General features: G+C 41.2%; 1 protein-coding gene across 1 annotated transcript in view; it reads right to left on the bottom strand.

The window, feature by feature from the left end:
• LOC132818253 (neuronal PAS domain-containing protein 3) overlaps positions 1–26,266 on the bottom strand; it is a 1,297,641-nt gene that overhangs the window by 63,532 nt on the left and 1,207,843 nt on the right. Inside the window, exon 7 of the mRNA XM_060829049.1 lies at positions 25,777–25,895. Coding sequence (XP_060685032.1) covers positions 25,777–25,895 — 119 coding nt within the window. The remainder of the gene's footprint in view (positions 1–25,776; positions 25,896–26,266) is intronic.

Here is a 26,266-nt window from a genome sequence, read left to right as displayed (position 1 = left end):
ACTTAAGAGGGAAATCAGGAGGGCAAAAAGGGGACATGAGATAGCTTTGGCAAATAGAATTAAGGAGAATTCGAAGGGTTTGTACAAATACATTAAGGACAAAAGGGTAGCTAGGGAGAGAATAGGGTCCCTCTAAGATCAGCGAGGCGATCTTTGTGTGGAGCCACAAAAAATGGGGGAGATACTAAATGAGTATTTTGCATCAGTGTTTACTGTGGAAAAGGATATGGAAGATATAGATTGTAGGGAAATAGATGGTGACACCTTGCAAAATGTCCAGATTACAGAGGAGGAAGTGCTGGATTTCTTGAAACGGGTGAGGGTGGATAAATCCCCAGGATGTGATCAGGTGTACCCGAGAACTCTGTGGGAAGCTGGGGAAGTGATTGTAGGCCTCTTGCTGAGATATTTGTATCATCGATAGTCACAGGTGAGGTGCTGGAAAACTGGAGGTTGGCAAACGTGGTGCTACTGTTTAAGAAGGGCGGTAAGGACAAGCCAGGGAACAATAGACCAGTGAGCCTGACCTCGGTGGTGGGCAAGTTGTTGGAGGGAATCCTGAGGGACAGGATGTACATGTTTTGGAAAGGCAAGGACTGAGTAGGGATTGTCAACATGGCTTTGTACATGGGGAACCATGTCTCATGATTGAGTTTTTTGAAGAAGTAACAAAGAGGATTGATGAGGGCAGAGCAATAGATGTGATCTATATGGACTTCAGTAAGGCGTTCAACAAGGTTCCCCATGGGCGAATTAGCAAGATTAGATCTCATGGAATACAGGGAGAACTAGCCATTTGGATACAGAACTGGCTCAAAGGTAGGAGACAGAAGGTGGTGGTGGAGGGTTGTTTTTCAGTGTGGAGGCCTGTGACGAGTGGAGTGCCACAAGGATCGGTGCTGGGCCTTCTACTTTTTGTCATTGACATAAATGATTTGGATGCAATCATAAGAGGTACAGTTAGAAAGTTTGCAGATGATACCAAAATTGGCGGTATAGTGGACAACGAAAAGGGTTACCTCAGATTACAACAGGATCTGGACCAGATGGGCCAATTGGGTGAGAAGTGGCAGATGGAGTTTAATTCAGATAAGTGCGAGGTGCTGCATTTTGGGAGAGCAAATCTTAGCAGGATTTACACACTTAAAGGTAAGGTCCTAGGGACTGTTGCTGAACAAAGAGACCTTGGAGTATAGGTTCATAGCTCCTTGAAAGTGGAGTCATAGGTTGATAGGATAGTGAAGAAGGCGTTTGGTATGGTTTCCTTTATTGGTCAGAATATTGAGTACAGGAGTTGGGAGGTCATGTTGCGGCTGTACAGGACATTGGTTAGGCCACTGTTGGAATTTTGCTTGCAGTTCTGGTCTCCTTCCTATCAGAAAGATGTTGTGAAACTTGAAAGCGTTCAGAAAAGATTGACAAGGATGTTGTTAGGATTGGAGGATTTGAGCTTTAGTGAGAGGCTGAACAGGCTGGGGTTGTTTTCCTTGGAGCGTCGGAGTCTGAGGGGTGACCTTATAGAGGTTTACAAAATTATGAGGGGCATGGATGGGGTAAATAGGCAAAGTCTTTTCCCTGGTGTCGGGGAGTCCAGAACTAGAGGACATAGGTTTAGGGTGAGAGGGGAAAGATATAAAAGAAACCTACAGGACAACTTTTTCAAGCAGAGGGTGGTACGTGTATGAAATGAGCTGCCAGAGGAAGTGGTGGAGGCTGGTATAATTGCAACATTTAAGAGGCATTTGGATGGGTATATGAATAGGAAGGGTTTGGAGGGATATGGGCCGGGTGCTAGTAGGTGGGACTAGATTGGGTTGGGATATCTGGTTGGCATGGATGGGTTGGACCGAAGGATCTGTTTCCATGTTGTACATCTCTATGACTCTAAGTTGACTTTGCCCAATTTGTCCCCTCTTTTCTACATATTCCATTATTGGAGTTTTGACAATAGCTTTAATATTTTCCCTACTAATGATGTCATGTTAACACATATACAGATCTTAACTCCCCCTTTTCTGGTACTTTGCCAGCTTTCAGTCAATAGGATCCTTTCCAGAATCTGTAGAATTATGAAAGGTATGATAGAGTCCATATCTGGGCTACTGTGAACCGTTTTGATTATGTGTAGCATGTGGCTGGGAGTAATTCTGAATTTATTGCTTTGAAGGTTCTGTTTTTCAATTGCTCCCCATCTCCCTACAATCTGCTTCCAAGACTTCATTCCCTTTCACCTCAGTAATTGGCTCTGTCATGAACCTTAGGTTCTGGCTGGTCACCCTCTCAGAAGAAAATCCAGCACCTAGTTGATGTTATCCTTCATCCTGGAACCCGGGGGAAAATGTCATGATTTAGACAAGTTTATGGCTGCCAAAATATATGTCTGTTTCCCTAACTCAAACATCCATTAGCAGTACTGCTCCTCCACCCTTCTTATTCCCCTCTGGGACAGCTGCACTGCCTGTGGTACCACTCACTTTGATCTGGCTACACTTCTCTTAGGTACCATTGTCCTCATCTGTATCCAAATTAAAAACTAATTTGCGAGCAAGATCATCTCAGGGGACTCCCTGCATTACCTACTCAGTTGTTTGGACAGCCTAGCATCCATCGATTCCTTATCTGTTTGCACACTCCTAAGCTATGGTGCAAGCACCTCTCTTAATGTGTTATTCTTCATGTGGTCCTCTTTCTTATGGATGTCCAATAGTGATTCCAGCTGTCAATCACATTCCAAGACCCAGAACTTAAACTTGTGCATACAGTAACACGTGCTGCAGATTTGTTTGCCTCAGACACACTGTACACATGACTTACTACATTCCATCGAGCTATACATTCCACTCAGCTGAGCTGCCATGCCATATTTTCTCTCTCCTAATTATTTATTACAAGTAGAATAACAAGCTATTACAAGTAGCTTACCAATTATCCACCAATCAGTTCCTTCTGCTGTGACGAAGGAAGAGCCAAATATGTTACAGTAAAAGAAAAGGTACATCTCCTCCCCACCTCAGCTAACACACATTCACCAAACTCATTATGTTGTAAATCTCCACTCCACTTGCAAACTGCACAGAGATCTACAACTATAATCTTTGGATTTTGAGATGCTGGTATTGGACCGGGGTGTACAAAGTTAAAAATCACACAACACCAGGTTATAGTCCAACAGGTTTAATTGGAAGCACACTAGCTTTCGGAGCGACACTCCTTCATCAGGTGGTAATGGAGGGCTCAATCCTAACACACAGAATTTATAGCAAAAATTTATAGTGTGATGTAACTGAAATTATACATTGAAAAATTGATTGTTAAGCCTTTCATCTGTTAGAATACAGTGATAGTTTCACTTCTTTCATGTGTAAATCACAAAACCTTTTTTTAAAGTTGCATTCTCGGGTCAGCTGTTAAAATGGTGATAGCTAGACAATATGTTGAAGGTGTTGGACCCCTGTGTTCTCTGTCTATGCAATGATGTTTAGATTGATTCTAATCTATAAAGTGTGATAATGGAGTTTTACATAAATTCATGTAGTTTTTGAGCTCAGAGTTCTACATGAATGCATACAGTTTTTGAGCAAAGTACAATGTAACTCTGCAAGTACAAATTCACCCCACAAAATATATGCGTGCATGTGGATCTTTGTCTGTCTGTGTGTGTGCCTGTCTGGCTTGGGGGTTGTGAGTGTGAGAAAGTGTGTGTGTGTGTGTGTGTGTGTGTGTGTGTGTGGTCAGTGCAGAGTGTCTTAAGTCTGTGAGGGGGTGCATGTGAGAGTATGGAGTGTGTGTGTCTGTAAGGGTGTGCGTGGGTGTCTGTGTGTCCGTGTGTATGTGAATAGGAGTATCTGTGTGTGTGTATAGTGCAATGGTAGTCACCTGTAATGTGACATGAACCCAAGGTCCCAGGTGAGCCCCTCCCTATGGGTACTGAACTTAGCTATCAGCCTCTGGTCAGCCACTTTTCTCTGCTGCCTGCATGAATTTATGTAAAACTCTGTTATCTCACTTTATGGATTAGAATCTATCGAAACATCTTGGCATAGACAGAGAACATAGGGGGCCAACACCTTCAACATATTGTCTAGCTATCACCATTGTTAACAGCTAACCCGAGAATGCAACTTTTTTAAAAAAAGGTTTTGTGATTTACACATGAAAGAAGTGAAACTATCACTGTATTCTAACAGGTGAAAGGCTTAACAGACAATCAATTTTTCAATGTATAATTTCAGTTACATCACACTGTAAATTTTTGCTATAAATTCTGTGTGTTAGGATTGAGCCCTCCACTACCACCTGATGAAGGAGCATTGCTCCGAAAGCTAGTGTGCTTCCAATTAAACCTGTTGGACTATAACCTGGTGTTGTGTGATTTTTAACATAATCTTTGGAGATACACTGCAAAAACTAGACTGAATTCATTTACCTAAGTAGCTACATAGCTACTGTCCAGTAGAACCTGTTTACGAAACCAAAGGCCACCTGAAGTGTCCACTCCATTGCCAATTCTACAACATGCTGAAGTGCTCTTAGGAAGAGCTTTAGGTGCTGCAGACTTGCCTAGCATCCAATCACCCCCTCCAACCTAATCATCTGAAGGTCAGTACTGAGAAGAAGGACAGAAACTGTGACATCTGGAAACTAAGTGGATGCAGTATTGGAACGTGCTAATTTGAGGGTAAAACCAACAGTCTAATGGAACTTCACTCTTACTTTGTGTCAGGTTTGCTTCCTTGACCATTAGCACTTGTTCATACTGTTAAAATACGATGATCAGCCGGCTCCTAGAGCCTTACACAGATGAAATTCTTTTCCTTTGATGTGCAATTTCTTAAACTTGTTCATAGCAGCTAGGCCCCAGATGCTCAGCTGCAGAAACCAGCCTAGCCTCTAACTTTTCTCCCCACTCCAAGATTAAATTAAATCACATTAAGTTAGATCTCCTCACTAACTCATTGCCTCAGTAACTTAATCTTCCCAGTAAAGCACACAGTGCAATTTTAAACCATCTCAGAAATCCATGTTAATTTTTATATTCATTTGTGGGACTTGGGTGTTACTGGCTGGGAGCAGTGATAGCCCATTCCTATTTGCTCTTGAGAAGATGGTGGTGAGCTGCAGTCCACTTGCTGTTGGTTGACCCATAATGCTGGTAGGGGGGGAATTCCAAGATTTTGACTGAATGACTGTGAAGGAACAGCAGTATATTTCCAAGTTAGGGTGGTGAATGGCTTGGAGGGGAACTTGCAGGTGGTGGCATTCCCAAGTACCTGTTGTGCTTGTCCTTCTAGATGGAAGTGGTCATGGGTTTAGAAAATGCTGCTTAAGGATCATTGGGGAATTTCTGTAGTGTATCTTATAGATAGTACACACTCATGCTACTGAGTGCTGGTGATGAAGGGATGGAATGTTTGTAGATGTGGTGCCAATCAAGCGTGATGCTTTGTCCTGGATGGTGTCAAGCTTCTTGAGTGATGTTGGAGCTGCACCCATCCAGGCAAGTGGAGATTATTCCATCACATTCCTGACTTGTGCCTTATATAGATGGTGGATAGACTTTGGGGTGTCAGGAGGTAGGTTACTCACCGCAGTATCCCTAGTCTCTGATCTGCTCTTGTATCCACTGTGTTTATGTGGTGAGTCCAGTGAGTTTATGGTCAATGGTAAGCCCAAGGATGTTGACATTGGGGGTTTCAGTGATGGTAATAACGTGGAATGTCAAGGATTGGTGGTTAGAGTGTCTCTTATTGGTGATAGTCATTGTCTGGCATTTGTGTGGCGTGAATGTTACTTGTCACTTGTTGCCCAAGACTGGATATTGTCCAGATCTTATTGCATTTGAGCACTGACTGCTTCAGTATCTGAGGAGTCATGAATGGGTCTGAACATGTTGCAATCATTGGCGAATATCCCACTTCTGACTTTATGTCAGAGGGCAGGTCATTGATGAAGCAGCTGAAGATTGTTGGGCCGAGGACACTACCCTGAGAGACTCCTGCAGACATGTCCTGGAGATGAGATGACTGACCCTCCACAACCACAATCATCTTCCTTTGTGCTAGGTATGACTCAAACCAGCGGAGTGTATGGCCCCTGATACTCATTAATTCAGTTTTGCCAGGGCTCCTTGACGCCATACTTTGTCAAATGTGGTCTTGATGGCCTCACCTGTCCTCTGGAATTCTGCTATTTTGTCCATGTTTGAACCAAGGCTGTAATGAGATCAGGAACTGAGTGACTCTGGTGAAACCCAAACTGGGTGTCACTGAGCAGGTTGTTGCTGAGCAGGTGCTGCTTGATAGCCCTGTTGATGATACTTCCATCACATTACTGATGACAGAGAGTAGACTGATTGGATGATAATTGCCCAGGTTGGATTTGTCCTACCTTTTGTGTACAGGACATATCTGGTTTTCCACATTGTTGGGTAGATGCCAGTGTTGTAACTGTACTGGAAGAGCTTGGTTAGGGGAGCGGCAAGTTCTGGAGCACACGTCTTCAGTACTATTGCTGGAATGTTATCAGGGCCCATTGCCTTTGCAGTATCTAGTTCACATGGAGTGAATTGAATTGGCTGGAGATTGGGTGTCTGTGATGCTGGGGACCCTGGAGGAGCCTGAGATAGATCATCTACTTGGTATTTCTGATTGAAGATTATTTCAAATTGATTAGCCTTATATTTTGCACTGATGTGCTTGGCTCCCTCCATCATTGAGGATGGGGATATTTGTGGAGCCTCCTCTTCCAGTGAGTTGTTGAATGATGTACCACCATTCACGACTGGATGTGCAAAGCTTAGATCTGATCCATTGGTTATCGAATTGCTTAGCTCTGTCTATCACTTGCTGCCTATGCTGCTTGGCATGTAAGTAGTCCTGTTTAGTGGCTTCACCAGTTTGACACCTCATTGTTAGCTATGCCTGATGCTACTCCTGGCACACCCTCCTGCACTCTCCATTGAATGAGGATTGATCCCCTGGCTTGATGGTGATGGTTGAGTGGGGGAATGTGCCAGGCTGTGAGGCTACAAAGTATAATCCTGCTGCTGTTGAAGGTCCACAGCGCCTCATGGGTGCCCAATCTTGAGCTGCTAAATCGGTTCAAAGTCTGTCCCATTTAGGTTAGGCAGCATCCAAGGAACAGGAAATTCGACGTTTTGGGCCAGAGCCCTTCATCAGGAATCAATATTTGATGAAGGGTTGCTGATGAAGGGCTCTGGCCCGAAACGTCGAATTTCCTGTTCCTTGGATGCTGCCTAACCTGCTGTGCTTTAACCAGCAACACATTTTCAGCTCTGATCTCCAGCATCTGCAGACCTCACTTTTTACTCTGTCCCATTTAGCATGGTAATAGTGCCAGACAACACAATGAAGGTTATTCTCAATGTGAAGGCAAGAGGTCCTCTCCACAAGGACAGTGTGGTGGTTACGTTTACTGACACTGTCAAGGACAAATTCTTCTGCAGCTGGCAGATTAATAAGGATGAATTCAAGTACGTTTTCCCTCTTGTTGGTTCCTTCACCACCTGCTGTAGACCTAGTCTAGCAGTTTTATCCTTTAGATACCGACCAGTTCAATCAGTAATGTTGCTGCTGAGCCACTCTTGGTGATAGGCATTGAAATCCACCACTCGGAGTACATTTTGTGCTCTTGCCACCCTCAGTGCTTCCTCCAAATATTGTTCAACATTGAGGACTACTGACTCACCAGCTAAAGGAGGACAGTACATGGTAACCCGTTAGAGGTTTCCTTGCCCATGTTCAACCCGAAGCCATGAGGATTCATTGGATCCAGAGTCGATGTCAAGGACTCCCAGGGCAACTCCTGACTGTATACCACTGTGCCACTACCTCTGCTGGGTCTGTTCTGCCAGTGGGACAGGACATATCCAGGGGTGGTAATGGTTGTGTCTGGGGCGTTTTCTGTAAGGTATGATTCTCTAAGAATGACTAATCTGTGAGGCAGCTTTCCCAATTTCAGCACTAGCCCCCAGATGTTGGTAAGGAGGACTTTGTGTGGTCAACAGAGCTGTTTGTATTTTTGCCGTTGTCTTTTCTGTCTCCAAGGTCGATGCCAGATGGTCCGTCCATATTCATTTCTTTGTTGCGACTTTCTAGCAATTGATACAACTGAGTGGCTTGCTAGGCCATTTCAGAAGGCAGTTGAGAGTCAACCACATTGCTGTGGCTCTGGAGTCACGTGGAGGCAGTTTTACTTCCCTAAAGGACATCAGTGAACTAGATGAGTTTTTCTGGCAATTGGCAATAGTTTCATTGTCATCAGTCGACCCTTAATTCCAGAATTTTTTTATTGATTTCAAATGCCACCATCTGCTGTGGTGGGATTCGACCTCAGATCCCATTTTTCTGAGTTTCTGGATTAATAGTACAATGAAAAGACCACTACGCTATCGCCTCCCCTATGCAAGGCAACCATATCTCCCAAAAGGCCTCCCCATCAACAGTTCTTCTTCATAACACTAAATCCACTCACAGCAGTAATTAATTCACAAATAATCCTCAAAGAGTTATCCCACCATAGCTTAAAATTTCCCCAACAGACCCCCATCACATCTGTAGTGAATTACTGTATGAACTCCACCAAATAAACATCTCACCATAGCAATCAAAATCCCCCAAAATTGTTCAACAGAACAATCAATTTCTCAAAATCACTTCTCACAATCACAAAATTCCACCCAGATATAAAGGAAAACCCTTCAATGTCAACAGCAGAGAATTCCAGCAGAGCTCAGATCACTGCCTCAAGGACTTACAACATCACCTTTTTTTAAATATCTTTACCTGAAATATGGTAAACTGAGAAATTTGCAGCCATTAAAACATTATAACCTCTTTGCTGTTGTAACTATAATTTTCCTTCAGTTAACCCTGATATGATATGTTTACAGAATGTAGAAATTAGTCACTTAAATTAAGATACTGTTCAGAGTTTAATGGGATTATTGGCTTGAATACTGGCAGGGACATGCTATATCATCAGTGGAAGTGCAGATTTCCATGTTTCCTTGAAGCTATGCAGTTTAACTCTATGTTATGCGTCTTTTGGCCCTACCAGTAAATCAATATGATTGATAGTTTTTGTTTCCAGCCAACAGGGAGAACTCTGGAGCAGGTAACAGGACAAGGTACGTTTCAACTTCAATGCTGGAAAAAAGGGAGGAGTGTGGCTAATCTCCATCTTCAATGCTGAGTAGATGTCTTATTCTAGAGGATTGATTATGAGAGGCAGGTTCTGATGGGGATTTGGGGTAGGTGGGTAGTGCTGAGATGGGTAGTCTTACTCTTCCTGAATCTCAGGCAATGCTACAAAAGCACTTGACCTCTCTTTGAAGTTGTTTTCTCCTCATTGCAGCTGCTGGCTTTCCAGGTTAACTCAGAGGTTGCCATTAAGATACATATACCAGTAACCTTCCTCTTATCTGCAGGTTAGTAGCCCACATTTATCCCACCTATGTAAACCCAGAAGTAACAGCTTGAAGGTAGATTTAGATCATGGTTCTGAATCTTGAAGTGTTGATGCCCAAATTGAATGCAAGCTACATATCTTTTTTGAGCTAAATTTCAGCTTTTTCACTTATTATTCCTGTAGGGACTTCTCCTGATCTACCATCATAAGTTAGGTGAAACACAAGTAGAATCTGTACAGAAATAGCATAAACAGCAGCTGTTTACAATATTTCTCCAGGGCTCATGCAGAAATAACAGGAGTAAATCAGGAGGAAATTCTCTTGAAATTCCAGACAAATACATTCATAATTTAACATGAGAATTGAAGCCAAAATTGAAAGTACAATTTATATCAGAAATACAATGAGTAAAGTCTGAAATGGATCAATTATTCTTCAGAATAAACATCTTTATATATAATCAGAAGGTCTCTGAATGATAGTGTCCCATCAAGCAATTTTAAACATCAATACATTATACATTCCAAATCACATCTAAACCAGTCTTAAAATTTTAGGAAACAAAACAAAAGAACTGTGTATGCTGGAAATCAGGAACAAAAACTGAAATTGCTGGAAAATCTCAGTAGGTCTGGCAGCACTGGAGAGAATGCAGAGTTAATGTTTCTGGTCCAGTGACTCTTCCTCAGATTTGATGGTAGCTAGTAAACTTTTTTTTGCAGAAGATAGTGTGGGCGGAGGGGCTTAGGTGTAAACAATAGCTGGAGATTGAACCCAAAGAGAAGTACACTTGGACAGACAAAACAGTGACTAATGGTCAGATGCAACCATCAGATTCATGTTTCTCTCCCCTCCCTTGTCACCCTTCTGCAAGGATTGTTCCCTTCAAGACATCCTGGTCTACTCTTTCTCGAGTCCTAACACCCCCCATATCCCCATTGCACTGCCCTGCAACCACAGCTGGTGTAACACCTGTCTGTTTATGTTCTCCCTCCTCAGTAGCCCAGGGTCCAAACACACATTTCAGGTGAAGGAGCATATTATCTGCACTTCACTCAATCTAGTTTATTGCATTTGCTGCTCACAATGTGGTCTCTCCATTAGTGAAAAAAAACATAGACTGGGTGACCACTTCACAGAGCTCCAACATCTGTCCACAAAAAAAGACCCTATGCCTCCAGTTGCCTGCCACTTTAACATACACTGCCTTATTCCTGGCCAACATTTCTGTCTCAGGCTTGCTGCAATTCTCTAGCAACGCTCAGTGCAAGCTGGAAGAACAGTTCTTCATTTCTCGCTTGGGAACTCTACAGCCTTCAGGACTTAATATCGAGTTCAACAATTTTAAGGCTTGAGGCACCTTGTCCCATGCCCTTACCCCAAACTCCACACACCAGGCCTTCTTATCACATGGTCTGCTATAACATACTACCCATTGCTAACCACTAATACTCCCCAATAAAACATAGAACATTACAGCACAGTACAGGCCCTTCAGCCCTCAATGTTGCACCGACATGTGAACCAATCTGAAGCCCATCTAACTGACACTATTCCATAATCATGCACATGTTTATCCAATGACCATTTAAATGCCCTAAAGTTGGCAAGTCTACTACCCATTGCAGGCAGGGCATTCCACGCTCTTACTCATTAGTAGTTATTCATTCTCCTTGGCTGACTGTTAACTACTCCTTTGGCTGACCAACTGCTCTATCTCTACCTATTGTTTACTCCTTACCCCTCCCCCATCTATCTTCTGCATAAAAGCTAACATTTTCCTTCTGCATTTCTGAAAGGCTTTCTGAACCAATAGCCTTAAACTTTCAAATCAAGCCTTTTGCAAAATTTTGATCATTGCTTTCTGATGTTACATCAAAGCATCTCAATATTTCTTGATCAGTATAAGTGTTAGATATTTCTTCAAATTAAGAGGCAAAATTGTTACATTGAAGTGTATCAGCTGCCACGTACTACACATGTTCAGATGAGTATATACTTTTGCAATTGGTCAGCTCTCTAAAATCCACAACATTTTCAAGAAGGCCCACTTTTGTGGGCTTTTCAATTTCTTCTGTCAGTTGGAAATCAAAACCAGAATCTGAAATCTGAAATCTTGACTGAATCTGCTCTGAAACAGACAGTACAGTTGAGTTATGGTGCCTGATTCTCTGGGTTACATGGTGCTAACTTGCTACTGCAGTGTGTGCCCAGTACTCTGATATTGCAACCAATCTCTACAGGCAAAAGAGGTATTCCTAAAAGGTCAGGAAATCACTTCCAATAGAAAATGGCATGCCTGTTCTGACCATTTGCTTCCATGTAAAGCTGAGATGTCCACCTGTATTTATTTAACAGTGATGATCCAATTCAGGTGCTGGACAGGATGTCAAGCTCCTACTGTGAGTGCTGCAGGAATATATACAGGACTACCCTAAATAGTAGCTGAACATGATTTCTTTGAAAAGTGAGCAAAACCACACCATTCGTTGTCCATAATTAACCCATCAAAACCTTTTTCATTTTTAAAATCTCTGAAAATAAGGGAGAATAAATTTGCCTTGGAGGGAGTGCAACACGTGTTCACTAGACTGATTCCTGAAATGAGGAGATTGACAATGGATTAGAAATTGTGCAGGACTAGGCCTTCATTCAGAAGTGATCCATTTGAAATGTATAAAATTCCTAAGTGATAGGTTAGAATTATGACAGACCTTTGTTTTTCTGGCTGGAAAATCAGAGGAACAAGAAAATGGACTATCACAAAATTTCAAAATCAAATGGTTAAAATGTTTAAAATTCTGTATCCCAAAACTATGTATGCTTAGATTTTGAGCACATTCAAGGCTGGGGTCAACAAGTTTTTAGATAGTAAAGAAATTAAGCAATAAAATGACAGTGCAGAAGATGAGACAGCAGATTGGCCATTATCTTATTGAGTGGTGAAGCAAGCTGAAAAGACCTAATGAACTGAGGTTCTACATCCCAGGGTACTGAAGGAGGTGGCTCGGGAAATCGTGGATGCATTGGTGATTATTTTCCAGAGTTCGATAGATTTGGGATCAGTTCCTGCGGATTGGAGGGTGGCTAATGTTGTACCACTTTTTAAGAAAGGTGGGAGAGAGAAAATAGGAAATTATAGACCAGTTAGTCTGACCTCAGTGGTGGAAAAGATGCTGAAGTCTACTATAAAGGATTAAATTATGACACAACTGGATAGTAGTAACAGGATAGGTCAGAGTCAGCATGGATTTATAAAGGGGAATCATGCTTGACTAATCATCCGGAATTTTGAGGATGTAACTCTGAAGATGGACGAGGGAGATCCAGTAGATGTAGTGTACCTGGACTTTCAGAAAGCTTTTGATAAAGTCCCACATAGGAGGTTAATGAGTAAAATTAGGGTGCATGGTTATTGGGGGCAAAGTACTTACTTGGACTGAAAGTTGGTTGGCTGATAGGAAACAAAGAGTAGTGATAAACGGCTCCATTTGGGGTACTGCAGGGATCAGTACTGGGACCGCAGCTTATTACGATATATGTTGATGATATAGAAGATGGTATTAGCAATAACATTAGCAAATTTGCTGATGATACTAAGCTGGGTGGCAGGGTGAAATGTGATGAGGATGTTAGGAGATTACAGGATGACCTGGACAAGTTAGGTGAGTGGTCAGATGCATGACAGATACAGTTTAATGTGGATAAATGTATGGTTATCCACTTTGGTGGCAAGAACAGGAAGGCAGATTACTACCTAAATGGAATCAATTTAGGTAAAGGGGCAGTACAGAGAGATCTGGGTGTTCTTGTACACCAGTCAATGAAGGTAAGCATGCAGCTACTGCAGATAGTGAAGAAGGCTAATAGCATGCTGGCCTTCATAACAAGAGGGATTGAGTATAGAAGCAAAGAGCTTCTTCTGCAGCTGTACAGGGCCCTGCTGAGACCACACCTGGAGTACTGTGTGCAGTTCTGGTCTCCAAATTTGAGGAAAGACACTCTGGCTATTGAGGGAGTGCAGCGTAGGTTCACGAGGTCAATTCCTGGAATGGCAGGATTACTTTACACTGAAAGACTGGAGCGACTGGGCTTGTATACCCTTGACTTTAGAAGACTGAGAGGGGATCTGATTGAGACATATAAGATTATTAAAGGATTGGACACTCTGGAGGCAGGAAACATGTTTCCGCTGATGGGTGAGTGCCGAACCAGAGGACACAGCTTAAAAATACGGGGTAGACCATTTAGGACAGAGATGAGGAGAAACATATTCACCCAGAGAGTGGTGGCTGTGTGGAAAGCTCTGTCCCAGAGGGCAGTGGAGGCCCAGTCTCTGTATTCATTTAAGAAAGAATTGGATAGACCTCTCAAGGATTGTGGAATCAAGAGTTATGGAGATAAGGCAGGAACAGGATACTGATTAAGGATAATCAGCCATGATCATATTGAATGGTGGTGCAGGCTCAAAGGGCAGAATGGCCTACTCCTGCACCTATTGTCTATTGAACTATTCCTATTTATGATCTGATGAAAGGTCACTGACCTAAAATTGGTTCATATTTCTTTCTCCAAAGGTGATGCTTGATCTGTTGGTGTATTTCTAACATTTTTTATTATTTTTTTCAAATTTCCAGCATCCAGTATTTTGTTTTTCTGCTCCAAGAATAACACTGCTTCCTCAAGTTTCAACTAACTGACAGGAAAATATCTAACAAATAGCAAGCAGCTAAACAAACTACTCAACATCCTTTGATCTGTATAAGAATTAGTTCAAATGCTTTCAGTGATTGTTCACTGAGAATAAAAATATTGATGTAACATGAAAAAGTTATAATTAATGTTAAGAAAATCCTTGAGTCACACAGTTAATATTATTTTGCCAATATTCTAATGTCCCATCCATTCTCATATGTCTGTGTCCCATCTTTAGCTCCATTCTTTGAGATGACATGGATTTTTAGGTACCAATAGAAACCATAATTAATTATGAGATTTCCCTATCAAAATCATTGACAGTGTGGTATTGTGCTAAAAGATAGATGAGTGAGTGAGAGGATAGGTGGATGAATAAGAGGATGGCAGGCACATGCGAGGGAAGGAGAGTTCATGCGAAGGAGGGAGGGCATGTGTGAGCGCAAGGGAGGGAGGGTGTGTGCAAGGGAGGGAGGGGCAAGTGAGAAAGGGTGAGTGGTTACCTGTGAGGGAGGGAGAGAAGGTGGGCGTGTGTGAGGGAGAGCGGGTGGGTTGGTGTGAAGAGGGTGGGTGAGTATGAGGGTGGTGACCTACATTAGTATGTGGATGGGAGAAGGAAGGAAAATGAAGTAAAGAAAAGCCTTTGGGGAGAACTACATTTTTGTCTTGACGAGATTGTCAGGATATTGAATATAATATGTTGCAAAGTTCTCATATAAGGGCCTTTCACTCATTTAAAATTTGTTGTTGCCTATTACTTTAATATACGTGCCTGAAAATAGTGGAGGAATGTTGAGAAGCCAGATATTTGAATATCACGTGAAGAATGAGAGTGAAATTTTTATTTGAGATTCCAGCTTGTCTCTGAGTAAATAAACATGCATCATGCAGGTTGGTTGTGTTGCTTTGTCAGCTCACCTTTCATAATGTTAATACAGCATCAGCTTCAATTTGAAGTGACAGTGTTAATGTGCCCTTCTGCTGTATAGGAATGATGTGAAGCTTTAACAGATCTGTATTCTGAATGCTTAGCATGTAGCTTCAGTCATGGTTTAACAGGGTGTGAGGAAGCTCATTGTAGTGCCCATAATTTCCCCATGTACTTAGTATAATGAAATACAGCCTGCTGTAGCTTGGCAGACTTCCACAGGATGTTTAACATCTTCTGCATCTGTTTCCACATCCTTAGGTTACTGGACACAATGGTGATCTGTTCCCCAAGAATTATTGCATTTAGTTATTTATTTTAATAAATAAAATTCCTTTATATGAGTAATGAGTCATGATATTTGCTGGAGCACTCAATATTCATTTAAGACTTCACAGAATAGAAATCATATAAACCCTACAATGTGGAATCAGGCCATTCAGCCCATCGAGTCCACACTGACCTCTGAAGAGCATTCCACTCAGATCCAGCCTCTAACCCTATCACTGTAACCCTGCATTTCCCATGGCCAATCCACCTAGCCTGCACATTCCTGGACACTATGGGCAATTTATCATGGCTAATCCACAGCAACCTGCACATCTTTGGACTGTGGGAGGAAACTTGAGCACCTGGAGGAAATCCATGCAGACACAGGGAGAATGTGCAAACTCCACACTGTCACCCAAGGGTGGAATTGAACCAGGTCCCTAGTGCTGTCAGGCACAGTACTAACCACTGAACCATCATGCTGCCTGACTTGTCAAAACATTTTAAAAACTTACCCAATTTTCTAAATGTAATTTTTGTACATTTCTGTTTTTCATTTAATTGAAACAAGGGAGTGGAACAGTACCATCCTCAGTGCAATAAAGGCTGGCAGTTTTCCTTCTGAAGTTCAGGTGTGGCCTTAGGTGTGCTGGATGACATCTTATTCACTGATGCCTGGGGCAAGTTACCTCACCTGATCGCAGCTTCTCAGACCTTTATCATTGCAGGTGAGACATTGAATGTGTTAAATGGTGAATCACAAATAGCCACAAGCATGGGACATTCTCTATCCAGTGGATAGAGTGAAGAGGACATCACATCACACCTAAGCAGCCTGTACAGTAAAGTAGCACAGGTCAGTGCTGATGGAATCTACAAAACAATAACAAATTCTGCTAGAAAAAGTCAAAGATTTCCAGGACTCCCCAAAGATGTGTGGTACCACCTATCTGCTCTGTCTCATGAACAGGACCATCACCTATAGCTAGTAAGGCTCAGCAAGGAATGCATGGTGTCCATTCAAGGGCTTACATCCATCTCATCTTTTCAAGGTACAAATCTTTCTTGTCCTCATTTCTTCTTATTTACAGACTGAGGATGCCTCATTACCTGGTAGGATTATGAATGGTTATAAACTGTTCAGCAACAAACCCAAACAAACAGACAAAACATGTCCAGAAACCTTAGCCACTCTCCCCTACATCAAAGACATCTCAGAAATGACTGCCAGACTACTCAGACCCCTTGGCATCATGGTAGCCCACAAACCCACCAACACACTAAAACAGCAGCTAATGAACTTGAAAGACCCTATACAGACAACAAGCAAAACTAATGTCATTTACAAAATACTGTGCAAGAACTGTAACAAACACCACATTGGACAAACAGGCAGAAAACTATCCACCAGGATACATGAACATTAACTAGCCACAAAATGACATGACCATCTCTCACTAGTATCCTTACATACAGATAAGGAAGAACACCACTTCGACTGGGACAACACATCCATTCTAGGACTAATCAAACAGAGACACATATGGAATTCCTAGAAGCATGGCATTCCAACCGGAACTCTATCAACAAACACATTGAGTTAGACCCCATCTACCATCCCTGAGAAAAGGAACAGGGAGTGACTTCACCCCAGTAAAGAACATTGCCACCAGAAATGACATCACCAACCCAAAGAAACCCAAAAAGATAAATCGAAAGCAGGAATTTTCAGCAGTGCTTTGCATGAGGCCCACTGAAGATGTTACCTAGTAGGGTGATGAAACATCTGTAAATGAATCTTTCAGCTCAGCGAGCAAACTTATGTCCATAAATTGGAGATGCCGGTATTGGACTGGGGTGTACAAAGTTAAAAATCACACAACACGAGGTTATAGTCCAACAGGTTTAATTGGAAGCACACTAGCTTTCGGAGCGACGCTCCTTCATCAGGTGATAGTGGGGGGCTCGATCGTAACACAGAATTTATAGCAAAAATTTGCAGTGTGATGTAACTGAAATTATACACCTCCATTATGACCTGATGAAGGAGCGTCGCTCCGAAAGCTAGTGTGCTTCCAATTAAATCTGTTGGACTATAACCTGGTGTTGTGTGATTTTTAACTATGTCCATAAACTGTTGATATACATACTTCAGCACAGTGACTTCAGTGAGTACCTTAGCTACAAGAGACTTTGGGACACTATTTGGTAATGATATCACTGACATGTCTGTAGCTGGAAAAAGAAAAAAAAATGCCTGAGGTCTCTGACATTCAGAGGCACCAGCTCAACTCCATGCAGGCCATGAACAAACGGCAGAGAGATGCAGGGGAACCTCAGGCAAATGTACCGGAGGACCACTTCAGTAGATAGAACAAAAGACAGAGGGGTCTGTCCATGTTTTTATGACTGTGGTGCATCTGGTATATGAGCACCTGTCAGCCTCCATGGAAAGGTTAGTAGCAATCTCTGAAACCCAGGGCCAGCAGAATGCTCCGTGGGTGTGGGCTATGTGCTCAGACATATACTTCATTGCTCTAACCATAAATGTTCAGCAGTGGTGCTCCATCATTGTATATATTCTGCGCTTTTGTAAATGTATAGACACTTGCACTATTGTAGAGTTTGATATTGTCTTATTGACTCAAAGGAATAGGTAAGGTGATTCATTGTGAAACATGTGGAGCATCTTCAAACAGCAAAAGGATGTACTGCATTGTAATGTCCACACCATAGTATTTCACATTACCAACAAAATGGTTGAGTGAAGATCGCCTCATCTATCAGAGAACCACACACCTGGACAGATTGTGGATCGGAGCCAAAGCGATACAAATGAATCTTGGGGACAGTGAGGGTAACAGTGATGTCTAAGGGAGGAGTCACACCTGCAATGTGCAATTGGTAGATCTGTACAATTGTATTATGTGAGAGATAGCAACATCTGTCATGTTTCCAGACAGGGAAAAGTCTGTCTCATGTTTGGGATTCTCAAAGACATGCTCTAACAATGAACAACTTGCACATTAAGTTTCCACCATAATGCTGTATGATGAAGGAAACAAATCTACAAATTGAAGCCCATGATAATGGAAGCAGTGTTCAGGCATTGCAAGGGCATAGTGACACACAAGGAACATTCTCAGGATGACGGACAATTTCGAAAAGTCTAGTACCTAAAAGCAACCTATGACACTGCAGCTCCCTGGATGTATAATGAAGGCTTGCATTTTCTAGTTGTTACGGTCACAAATTAAGGGAACATAAATGGAGTGGAATCTTTTTCTGTTTGCGAACACTGCTGATTGGTAATACGGCATTCTCATAGTTTTGAATGCCATTATTCAAGTGACTACCCTTTACTTTGGTCTCTATGATGGATACTTTCAATTCCAATGTCCACTTGCTGCCCTTAGTTGGATGGTGGATGTAGAAGCGACCTGTAAATTGGATGCATCTTATAAGATCATGTCAGAGAACACACTGCTTATAGAAGTGGAGTCTGGAAATGGGAATGACCTTAAAGTCACGTTCTCTTCATTTGTAGAAAAAATTCACCCTTTGGTGTCATTCTTGGCATGCATTGTTAATAAACGGTTAAACATTTAATGGCTACTCTTGCTGAGTATACTTGACACGGATTTATTTCCTGTTTTAAAACTAAAGTTTTTAATTCTTTTCTTGAAATTATGCCACACAGCAGCAGATTCTATATAAGACTGCTTCCTCCTCAGAAAGGGGTAGATGTTGGAAGAATGTTTTCCGTGAAAATAAAGTGTAGACCATTTAGGACTGAATTGAAGAGGAATTTCTTCACTAAGTAAGCACTGAATCTTTGTAATTTCTACCACAGATTTTGTGAAGGCTGAGTCGTTGAGTACACTCAAGACTGAGACTAATAGATTCCTATGCATGCAAGGCATGAAAAGACATAGGCATAGTGCAGGATAATTCTGTTGAAGTTGAAGATCAGCTATAATCTCACAAGATGGCAGAGGGAGCTTGAAGAGCTGAATGGTCTAATCCTGCTTCTATTTCTTGTGTTTTTTTAATCACGTGAGGTGACCTGGAAACAGCAGCAATATTACGAGAAGACTGACAGGAAACAACTTAGATAAGACTAACTCCAAAGACCTATTCAGAACAGCAGTCAAGCAAACAGTGAACCAACCCTGTCCTTTGCCTCCCCATCCCAATACTCCTCACACTGCAAACAAACTGACACAATACCTGTAGCCCATTTCATTTCAAGCCCCAAGTTTCCAATCAATGCATTTCTGATCTTGGTCTTGTTCAACAGTGGAAAGCACTGACTGCAATAGCATCCTCCCTGCTCTTGGGGTTGGGAAATGTTACACATGTAGGGACCTTAAATAAATTGGGAGAAAACCTCAGAGAAGATAAATGTGTTTATTTAGTTTTTGTACAATAAACTGCTCGTGTTTGAAAAACACTTTTGGATAGCTAATGGTTGTGAGTGCTGTACATTAATTTTAAATGCTAATAGTTATATTGTTTAATGCAGTGGTAATATATATTTCTAATCAAGTGATTACTTGCAGATAACACAAAATTACACACCCACTTTGACAGTGTTCATCTCTGCACAGCACACTCTTCAACACTGAATAGGTCATTGTCAGAATAAATCACATAATTCTGCAGATTATGTCAAGGTGTGCAGTATAGCATACATCTCATTTGGATGTCAGGATGGCTTATGTTCACATCATAATTTCACTAGAGAGGCACTGAGCTTGGCTTGCCTAAGTTTTCTTATTTGTAATCCTGCTGAAATGTTTTTGCATCATACATTAACCATCACAGGAATAAAGTAAGAACAAAAAAAAACTTAAAAGTCAACAGATCTAGTAATTTGATTCATAACATGAAAGCAGGATGTAGCTCCCGTTCAACTGCATTGGTTCGTTCGACATAATTTCTCTGATTTTGACATAATTGTATTCAGTGAACTTGAATCAACCTTCTACATGAGCATTAAAGAAAGATGTTGCACTAGAATTGGACACCTCCCATAAAATTGGCAAATCCCTGAGTAATCAACATTGTCAGTTCCCACAAAATGCATTCCTTTACCAGCCTTTGAAGAGGCTCCAAACATTAAGCAGGATCTGTGAGTGCAAAGACACTAATAGATATATTGGATAGGCTTTAATGGCTTTTTTTCTTATATATACCAAGGAACTGAGTACATGAGCTAATTTAATGTGAAAATCATTCTGCATGTTTTTACAAAGAAACTTAGAATCATTTAATGTCAGGTTTTTCTTGCTTCTCTCTTGTCCTTCAACAATAGTAAAGGCTACCAAAGTGATGAAATGCCCTATGAATTGATATATAAACTAAACAGTTGTGACCCAATAAAAACATTTCCTTCAGGTGGTCACAGACCTTCAGTTGGCACATACACAGCTATTTTCTGTTCCCCCTGTAAGCCAAGTTTCTTTCTGCAGGTCAGAACTGCAAAGTTTTATGTAAAAATGCTGGTCTGGAAAAAAAATACAATTGGCACAATATACTTCAGGCTAAATTAACACCAGCATTGAGCATTTCCAGGACTGAATTTTATCTATGCCTAAAACTCTTTTTCTGCAAAGTGAACCCTAGTGATCTGTTGCTAAGCATGTCCAAAGGCAGCAAATTTAGGGTCCGCGGAAGGGGCCTGGGGGGAGGGGGGGGGGGTGGGAGTGGGGGGATGTGGGATGCTATGTGAGGATTTAAAATTGAGTGCGACGTCAGCTATTCAGTAATGTGCTCCCTACTTGCATTTCCAATGTCACCAGGATATTTGACCTGCAAAGGGAAGGTGTTAAGTGACCTGCTTGCCATAATTCCCACTGCTGTTAGTACTTATCCCAATGGGAGAGATCCAAGTGTCCAAGTCACCAAAAAGGGCTGTTGGCCTGGTAGACTGGCCTGGGATATAAACTTACTGGTTGAGCGCTGATGTGCTCACTAGAGACCCTCTCCCAAGGTGTGATAATAGCCACCTAACAGTCACACCCTTTGATTACTCAGACCTCCCCCTGTGCCCCCTGCCCCAGTCTCCTTGCCTTGGCCTGATAAGACTCTGGACTCATTTCAGACCAGCCTTCATTGCTGAACATCTTCATTGGAAACTGCCACAGACTCAGCAACGGTCACCGCTCTCAAGCAAACCGCACAGACAGTCATTGGTTGACAGCTTGTGCTTGTGTCTCGTGCTCTTGAAGGAGGGACTTTGTGGAAGGGATGCCAATTAAAGGCCCAGCAGATGTTGAATGCTGCAGAGTGAGCTATGTCAAACATCAGCATGTTTGGCCCTCAGCTTGAATTTAGCCGATTGGGTCAATTTTAACCCTGCTGTCCATATGCAGCAGTTACTTAGCTCTCATGGCTCAACCCTTTAAATCCATTTCCAATTAAAGCTCAAGTATTCTGCAGACCGAGAAAGTAGTTAAAATATCCTGGGCCTGAAAATTAAACCAGAAAGCATCTTTTGTATTTGCCTCACATCTCCCATCTGGAACCTTGGTGTGGAGAAAGTCATCTGCACATTTAAATATAGAAACAAAAAAAGTGATTGTTTTACAAAACTAACAAATAATTTATGAAACAGCAATGGTTCAACAGATGTTTTACACTGTCTCTCCACAAGCTGTTTTAATGCTTAGAAAAGAATCAAAAACATAGATTATAAATATATTGGGTTTCAATGCTTTTTACTGATTGAAGCCTGTTTTTAACTCCATTTTACCTCAAAGAGACAAAGACCTATGTTTCAGACCAGTTTCTAGACATGTAAACACAGCATAAGAATTATTCTGTTTTAGTCTTTTTCATTTTCATGCTGATAAATATGGAATAGATAAGCAAATAGAAGGTTAAGGAAGTGAACAGTCAAATGGGAAGGGTATGCTGAGCAGGTCAATGTATTTATTACATCCAGCAATTTACTAGTTGTTACTCAGCTTCCAGTCAGAGCCACTGATATGATTTTTCATAAAAACATTGGCAGAATTGTGGAAATATAATTTTCAAAAAAAAACAAATTTTGGACTGCATGCAAAACACAAAAGGAATTACTTTTTTTTTATAAACCAGTCTGCCTCTTCATAATTGTTGGACATGCAATACGTTCACACTGCTGCAGATGAAGTGTGCTCTTTCCAAGTCCAGGCATAAATGAAGTAAATAATGCAAGACAAATGAAGTCTGGAGGGTGGGGGCGGATTGCCAGAGTATTGGGAGTGTTTGGCTGTGAAGTTATTGGAAAGTATGCCTGGAGATTTCATCTACAGCTGTGCCTTATGACCCCCTTTGATCACAGAGGCTGCCCTTTTTCCAGGCTACTAACATGGGGCTGCTGTCTAAGGAAAATGAACATAGAATTATGTTCAACAACATCAGCTGGATTTTTATTCAAGAGGCAAGTTGTGGGAATTAGGAAATTTCCCAGCTCAGCACGCTTGCCTCAGGAGGAATTTCCATCAAACATCTCAATTACATTCACGATGTGGTGATGTTTGGGTGGCAGACATGAACAGTATCTGGGTCTCCTACCCCACAGAACGAGTTCAGAGGCAGCTGAGTGGTTAGGCAAACTATTTGATATAACTACCTCAGTGCTATAGGACTTCATCCCCATTACAAAAAAAAAGTGAACAGCTCTCTATCCCTCATCCCTCAAGCACTTCCTATATTATATTCAGGCTGGTTCATGCCATCTTATGCCCCCTCATTAATCTCTGTACTAAACTATGGTACTTCCAAACTTTACCCATGACACAGAAAAGGAAATTCTAAACTAACAATAGGATATACAAAAAACTTTTAAAAAGTCATTCATTCTACATTCTACCTTTTTTTAAAGTAGCTATTTTACAACAGCCTTATAAAACTGTTAATCATTCAGTTCATTTCATGTGTCAATTGCAAAATTTACAAGCACTTGAAACTTGAATCTAGTGTAAACAAACAGAGCCCACAAAGCGTAAATTAAGTAGTGTTTTCCCAGTTCAGCTGTTTAGGATTTTATTCAAGTATCATGATGCATTCTTGGCCAGGGGTTAGCACTGTTACCTCGCAGGTTCGATTCCACTCTCGGGCGACTGCCTGTGTGGAGTTTGCACATTCTGCCTGTGTCTGCATGAGCTTCCTCTGGGTGTTCCGGTCTCCTCCCTCAGTCCAAAGATGTGCAGGTTAGGTGGATTGGCCATGCTAAATTGTCTGAAGTGTCCACAGATGTACAGGCGAGATGGATAAGCCAAGGGAAATGCAAGGTTACAGGGATAAGGTCGGGAGATTGGGCTGCTCTTTGGAGGGTTGGTGTGGACTCAATGGGCCAAAAGGGATTTTATGATCAGTACATTTCTGACCTCAGTTCATGGTATTGTTAAAATTCCATTTGGTCAGTTGCAGGCAGGAAAGAGGAAATAATATATATTATTCAGAGCCTGCAGATTCAAGTTCCGTATTTGATTGTGAGAGTTTTAAGAAATTCTTCAACACCAGCATTTGTTGGACATTCCTAATTACCCTTGAAAGGAATGGCTTGCTGGGCCGTTTCAGAGGGGCACCAGTTAAGAATCAAAGACACTGTGGGTCTGAAGTCACGGGGTGGCCAAACTACATGAGGATGGAAGACTTATTTTCAGAAGGAAACAAGTGAACCAGCTGAGATTTTCATCCAAGAATCAATGTTTGACATTACTGAGTCTACTTTTCAATTCCACAAGCATCCACTTCCTACACCACCGAAGCTCAATAGCAGCAGTCTATAATATCAACAAAAATCACTAGAAAAATTCACTAAATATCCTCAGTCAATACCTTTCAAATGCACAACCACTTCCATCCAGAAGGACAGAGCAGCTGATATATAGGAACACTACCACCTTTAAGTTTCCCCCCAAGCCACTCACCATCCTGACTTGAAATATATCACCGTTTCTTCACTGTCATTGGGTCAAAATCCTGGAATTTCCTCCCTAATGACATTGTTGGTCAACCCACAGCAGATGGTCTGCAGTGATTCAAGGTGGCAGCTCACCACCACCTTGTGAAGGGCAACTAGGAATGGGCAATAAATACTGGCCAGCCAGCGATGCTGACATCCCACCAAATAAATACATTTTAAAAAAAATTACTAAATGAATTTAAAGTCCACCAGTTGGATGGGTGGGATTTGCAACCAAACTGTCAAATCATTGGCCTAGGTTTCTGGATTACTAGACCAGTGGCATTGCCACTACCACAATCTACCCCTTAATAAAAAAATTATGTATTTGCTAATTTTGCTTAGATTTGTGTATATACCACCAGTAGCCTGGCGTTGAGACTCCTTTAGCAGTCTTACTCTATCATTGAAATGTCTATGCAGAAGCAAAAACATGTTTTAGCTTAAAACATACCAAATATTGTGCCAGCTTAGCTGGTGCTCTGAAGCAATGTGTTCATTATATCACCATCTGGCCTTGCTTTGGCCTATACCAATTGTGCTTGATTGGTTAAACCTTGATGTTCACTCAGTGAACAAGTAAACAGATAATAAAGAAGCCACCACGGGCTGCACTGGATGCACAGGAATAGACATTCTAAGTTTTGTATAAAACTCTGTAAATAAAGTTTCTGAAAAGTTAGAAATGAACATCACCCTTGCATTGATCTGTGGTACATTAAAATACAACAATTTTCTTGATATCTAAACTATTGCATTTATATTACACCTGCTGAAAATATGGATGATAATGAGAAATAAAAACCAAGTACATAAGAACATAGAAAATAAGAGCAGGTGTTAACCACATGGCTCTTTGAATCTGCTCTATCATTCAACAGAGTTGTGCCTGTTCTGATCTTTCACATTCTCACCTGTTTCACATTATCCTCAGCTCCTCTATTGCTGAAAAACCCATATATCGCATCTTAAATATATTCAATGACTCAGCCTCAAGGCTCTAAGGGTTGGCAATGCAAAATAGACATCAAATTGATAAATGAAAGAATGTCAACTGACTTACTTATTGCTATAGATTACACTATGCTAAAAATATATCCATCTCATGATCTTGACCCTATAATCTGACAACCTGGTTATCTACTTAAGTATGCAGGTAAATAAAAACATTCAAAATGCAAGTTAAAATATTAACTGATAAAATTCCTTTAGAATAATTTTAGTGAAGAAATCAAGAGAATACAATGTAGGATTCCCCCTTTCATACCCACATTTATTATTGAGAAGTGGTTTCACTTCATAAGAGTCTGTGTAATGTCCCAGTTAAATCTGTTGCTTTTATCAAACCTAACTGCTTGATAACAGCATGATGAATGATCCACAGCTAAAGAAAAAATACAAATTATTATATTTTATATTTTCAACAGCAAATATTATGATTCTTGAAATTCAATCAGCATGTCCCAGTTGGGATATTATTAAATAGTTATTTACCTTATAGCCCGATGATTTGATATGAACTCCTCTCTTTGTCAGTGTTGACTTCATTCTTATAAAAAATGATCGCTCCAAGCTATTGTCAATAGTCAGCAAAGTTGGGCTAGTGGATTCTACTGTGGGATTAAAAAAATAGCATTATTGATGTGATTCTGACCATGTAATATCCAATCTTGTCATGATTTTATTTGAAAATATGCCAAGATTCTTCCTCTGCAATCAATGTTCATGTCACTAGCTGGCAGTAAAGGCAGTATTTCCAGTAGTTTTTCTGTGCAATGTATAAATTGATTCTAAAATTGTACATTTAAGAGAACAATAATTATGTTTTTAAAATATCCAAGGAGAAAGCGCAGTAATATAGTAGAATAAGCATTAGCAAATATTTAGCTTGACGAATGTGCACTTCTCATGGGCTAATGCCTTGACGACAGTTTACTCTTGTGATGGAAAGCTGAGCAGTCTTAATCTTTCCCTCTCACAATAA

This window comes from Hemiscyllium ocellatum, chromosome 8 (assembly GCF_020745735.1).
Source record: "Hemiscyllium ocellatum isolate sHemOce1 chromosome 8, sHemOce1.pat.X.cur, whole genome shotgun sequence".
In the NCBI taxonomy this organism is placed as follows: Eukaryota; Metazoa; Chordata; class Chondrichthyes; order Orectolobiformes; family Hemiscylliidae; genus Hemiscyllium; species Hemiscyllium ocellatum.
This window is presented reverse-complemented; position numbering and strand designations above follow the sequence as displayed.